The sequence below is a fragment of the Mandrillus leucophaeus genome, unplaced genomic scaffold, assembly GCF_000951045.1.
Source record: "Mandrillus leucophaeus isolate KB7577 unplaced genomic scaffold, Mleu.le_1.0 Scaffold46, whole genome shotgun sequence".
In the NCBI taxonomy this organism is placed as follows: domain Eukaryota; kingdom Metazoa; phylum Chordata; class Mammalia; order Primates; family Cercopithecidae; genus Mandrillus; species Mandrillus leucophaeus.
Window position 1 is genome coordinate 1954398 of NW_012104920.1, and position 4884 is coordinate 1959281.

At 51.2% G+C, this 4884-nt stretch overlaps 1 protein-coding gene and 1 long non-coding RNA gene across 2 annotated transcripts in view; one reads left to right on the forward strand and one right to left on the reverse strand.

Annotated features, from left to right (window-relative positions):
- Nucleotides 1-4884, forward strand: part of LOC105549915 — a 36711-nt gene that overhangs the window by 13020 nt on the left and 18807 nt on the right. The gene's annotated exons all lie outside the window — the stretch shown is intronic.
- Nucleotides 1-4884, reverse strand: part of ALOX12 (arachidonate 12-lipoxygenase) — a 23008-nt gene that overhangs the window by 11430 nt on the left and 6694 nt on the right. The window contains exons 8-10 of the mRNA XM_011994638.1: nt 3286-3372; nt 2605-2774; nt 2038-2159 (exon numbers count right to left, since the gene is read on the reverse strand). Coding sequence (XP_011850028.1) covers nt 2038-2159; nt 2605-2774; nt 3286-3372 — 379 coding nt within the window. The remainder of the gene's footprint in view (nt 1-2037; nt 2160-2604; nt 2775-3285; nt 3373-4884) is intronic.

Below are 4884 nucleotides of genomic sequence, written 5' to 3' on the forward strand. Positions count from 1 at the left end.
CCTGCCTCAGCCTCCCAAGTAGCTGGGATTACAGGCGCCCACCACCATGCCCGGCTAATTTTTGTATTTTTAGTAGAGATGGGGTTTCACTGTGTTGGCCAGGCTGGTCTCGAACTCCTGACCTCAGGTGATCTGCTCACCTCGGCCTTCCAAAGTGCTGGGAGACCCGATAATCTTATCAGTTAAGTGGAATAAATACAATTACTCTCATTTCATAGGTAAGAAAATCAAAGCCCGTAGAGAATACACGGTCAGGACTGCATAGTCGGGAAAAGGCAGAGGCTGACCTTGAACTCAGATTCCTGACTGCTAATCCCACAGCATTTTTAATTTTAGCCTCTAAAATGCCTGTTGGGGAAACTAGACAGAGGTGAGCTATGAGAACTGAAAGAGAACAAGGGGGAGGGCAGTTAGTGGAGGTTAAATTAACGTGTGTCATGAACTGAGTATCTTTGGCTCTGAAAAGTTTTTATATTGAAATCTAATCCCATTGTGATGGTATTTGGAGGTGGAGCCCCACAAGATAATTAGGGCATGAGGATACAGCCCTCCTGAGTGGGTTTAATACCTTTATGAGCAGAGGACAGAGTAGATAGCTAGCTAGCTTGCTATCTTTCTGCTATGTGAGGATACAGGGAGAAATCGACTGTGGGCAGCCTGGAAGAGGGCTCTCGCCAGAACCTGATCTTGAACTTCCAGCCTCTGGAACTGTGAGGAATACATTTCTGTTGTTTGTAAGCCACCCAGTCTATGGTGTGTGGTTTTGTTTTTGTTTTTGTTTTTGTTTTTTAAGACAGAGTTTTACTCTGTTGCCCAGGCTGGAGTGCAATGAAGTGATCTCGGCTCACTGCAACCTCCACCTCTCAAGTTCAAGCAATTCTCCTGCCTCAGCCTCCTGAGTAGCTGGATTACAGGTGCGCACCACCACGCCTGGCTCATTTTTGTATTTTTAGTAGAGACAGGATTTCACTATGTTGGCCAGGCTGGTCTCGAACTCCTGACCTCGTGATCCACCGACCTCAGCCTCCCAAAGTGCTGGGATTACAGGTGTGAGCCACCGCGCCCGGCCAGTGTTTTGTTGCAGTAGCCCAAACTGCTAGGAGTCTAAGGGACTGTACTAAGAAGATCTAGAGACAGTTTGTTCCTGGAAGGGTGGGGTGGTGCAGCTTCGCCAGGGAGAGGCTCCCTCCAGGGTAAGGATGTTTGCCACATTCCCAGGATTGGCCATAAGGGCTCCCCAGTAAACGTCTGTAGTCGTCCCACAGAGGCAGAGGATGGTATTCAAGGCCTAGATCTGAAGTGTGAAGGGGAGGGGCCAAAGGATGAGTGACAGCAGTCCAGGCTGGGGCCTGTGTGATTAAACCCAAGAGCTCAGCAAAGGCTTTTTCTTCCTCAGAGGTTCTCATATGGTAGTGGCTAGATTCTGGCCAAGGGGTGGTTCCGGTGGGAGGGTTGGATTAGCCAAAGAAACCTGAGCCCCAAGGATCAGGGTGCTGAGTTTGGGTTTGAGGCAAAGCATGTATAGGATTGAGCTTGCATCAAGAGCTGACCTTGCACTGTAGCAAGCGTGCAGTATTCCTGGACCCTCTGGGCGTGCTGGACAGTGGCAGGCAGGAAGAGAGGGACGGAAAGCCAGGGTGGGTCCTTACGGGCTTTGGAGGGAAAATCTTCCCATTTACGCCCTCAGTTAGGAAAACGGAACCATCAGGGGAGAATATGAGCCCAGCAGGGACTGTGCAGAGCCCTCTCAGCTGTGGCTCTGGCCTGGTGGGCCCCAGGATATGGCAGTTCAGGGGCATCTGTGACGGGGGTTGGTGGGACTAGGGGTTGATGGCCAGGGAATCTGAGGAGGACAGTCCTTGGGTCTCTAGAATTGTCCTGAGTTTGAGGAGGTGGGAATGGGATACGTATGCTTTCCTGTGTGGAGGGAGGAAGGGAGGTTGAGAGGCTGGGGTCCTGTCCCCAGAAGGGCAGGGCTGGGAAGGGGCCCTAGCAGAGTCCCCCAGGAGCTTCTTCTCTCTCTGGAATGGATCTTACCTCGGTCCTGGGCCTGGCACAGCCCCACCTCCGTGATCTCCCGACACCAGGCCTGCAGCTCAGGGTCCCCCCTCACTACGTCATCCCTTTGGTAGAAGAGGTGGACGATCCCCTCCACATACCTGCCCAGGGGGAAAAGGCACTTGAGAGCAGAAGGCCCCGTCCTCTGACCTCCATTCCTCTTTCTGTGGCATCTGCCCAATGCTTCCACAGTATCTGGGAAGAGACCTTGCCTTTGGGACATCCTCAGCCCTCTAAACACACTGGCATCTCATGGGAGATTTGGGTCCTTAGTTCTAGGAATTCACATGGTTGCTGTCACACATCCTCAGAAATCCTGATTTTTCCAGACACTTCCCCCAGTCTCCCCCAACAGCTCCCCTCACCTCCTCTCTCTGCCCCATCCCAGTCTCCTCATTTTCAGAGCCACCCCCTGTGTCTTCACTCTTCCTCATCTCTCCCCAGGATTGAGTTCTCTGCTTCTCCTGTCTGGACCTTCTTGCTTTTGCCCCATGCTGGCCTCAGGCCAGAGCCCTCCTCCTCCGCCATTCGTCAGCTCATCCTTACCTGGCAATGATCTCCCAGAGCCGTAAAGCATCACGGGCGTAGAGAGCACCTGGGAGTCCCAGCAGGCCCCGGTCAGCCAGGTCGTCAGGAGGACAGAGGGAGCAGTAGGTCAGCTGAGCCGTCGCCCGACGAAGCAACTGGACATGGCCCCCTCCACCTGTGCTCACTGCCTGGGACAGGAGATCACAAGTCTTAGCAGGGGAAACAGGGCTGGAGAACCATCGCATCTTCCATAAAGCGGGGCAGATGTGAGATTTTCAGATATTAAGACATGGGTATACAGCACGTTGGGAGGCCCAGGCAGGTGGATCATGAGGTCAGGAGTTCGAGACCAGTCTGGCCAACACAGTGAAACCCCATCTCTACTAAAAATATAAAAATCAGCTGGGCGTGGTGGTGGGCGCCTGTAATCCCAGCTACTTGAGGCTGAGGCAGGAGAATCGCTTGAACCCAGGAGGCGGAGGTGGCAGTGAGCTGAGATGACGCTGCTGCACTCCAGCCTGGGCGACAGAGTGACTGTGTCTCAGGAAAAAAAAAAAAAAAAAAAAAAGACATGGGTATAAAAGGGACAGGTTCATAGGTTAAGAGTGAGGACATTCACACATAGTTGGTCTTGGATCCTGAAAGGGGTAGCTCATGGAGAGATGGATGAGGCAGTCCCATGCCCCGTACCCTCCTCACCTTATCAAAAATTCCTCCATCTGAGATGAGTTGGGTCCGGGCCCGGGTGTTGATTTCCATGGTGTAGCGGATATGGGGGATCAGGAGCTGGAGAGGAGGGGATTGGAGGGTGTGACTGGTGGAGGCCATGCTTGGGGTCCTTCCTGGTAGGGCGTGGCACCCAGCATGGCGCCTTCTCCTCTTGATGCTTTTCTTGACAGGCTGGTCTCCTACTGCTCTGATCACTCACCCTCGTGCTCTCCAACTTCCCTGTGAGTTGGGCCCTGGAGCCAGACTGACCAGGATTTTAACCTACACTTTACTCCTCATTTTGAGACTTGGCCAAGTTAATAACCCTCAAATCTGCAATCTCTTCATTTGTCAACAGGGGGCAGTAATAGACTCTCTTATCTCAGGGGCTGTGGTGCTGCTCACCTAAGGATGTTGGCGAGTGTCCAGTCCACGCGAGAGTCCTGAAATAGTAGCTGTCAGCTTCATTGTTTCCACCATGAGTATAGGTGTCTTATGAATCAGCCCCTTGTGATTTTCTTTGCTACCTCCTCTGTCATTCACATTCTCTTAAACTAGCCTCCCTGCTTATTATCAGAGCTGCATCTCCATCTTTTAGTTGTTTCACGGTTGGGTTTCTTCAGGGGATGGGTGGGGAGAGTACTTTCGGTCAGAACTAGAAGAGCTGTATTCAGCTACCTGTTTAAGCAAATCTTTTTCCACCTCTACTTAGGCACTGGTGGACCCCTCCTGTCCTGCTTTTCCTTGGCTACTAAAAACGGGCCACCTGGTCCTTACATGCGTTTCTTTTTATCTTAGACTGTTTGTCTTCCTTTCCACGTAGTTAATATGCAGGTTTTAAGCAGTTTTGCTCTTTGTCTGAATTGTTGATGCTGGATGCTGGCAGTGACCCAAGTGATACCTTGGGTGTTAAGATATCAGAGCAGCTCACATTAACCTGAAGCTTTTCAGAAGATTCATGAAAGATGCCGAATGTCACAGAAAGGCCAAAGTTCACATGAGGAGAGAGGATGCCTAAGGATGAACAATCCCTAATAATAATAATTGCAAGAACTAGCCGGGTGTGGTGGCATGTGCCTGCAATCCAGGTTACTTGGGAGGCTGAGGCAGGAGGATCACTTGAGCCCAGGAATTTGAGACTAGCTTGGGCCACATAGCAAAACCCTGTCTCTACAACAAATAAAAAAAATTAGCCAGGCATGGTGGTGCACACCTGTAGTCCCAGCTACTCTGAAGGCTGAGGTTAGAGGATCGCTTCAGCCCGGGAGTTTGAAGCTGCAATGAGTTATGACTACGCCACTGCACTCCAGCCTGGGTGACAGAGTGAGAACTTGTCTCTGAAAAAAAAAAAAAATTGCAAGAACTAACATTTTTTGTAGCATTTAGCTTGTGTCACACCATTAAGTCATTTTAACCTCTAACAACCTCACGATGGAACTTATGAGGACATCTGGAAATTATTGAGGCCGGGGTTCAGGACTAAGACCCCAGCAATCCAAAGCCAGAGCCTGCATAGGCCACTGTTAAGAACAGCTGCAGGCAGGCCGGGCGCGGTGGCTCAAGCCTGTAATCCCAGCACTTTGGGAGGCC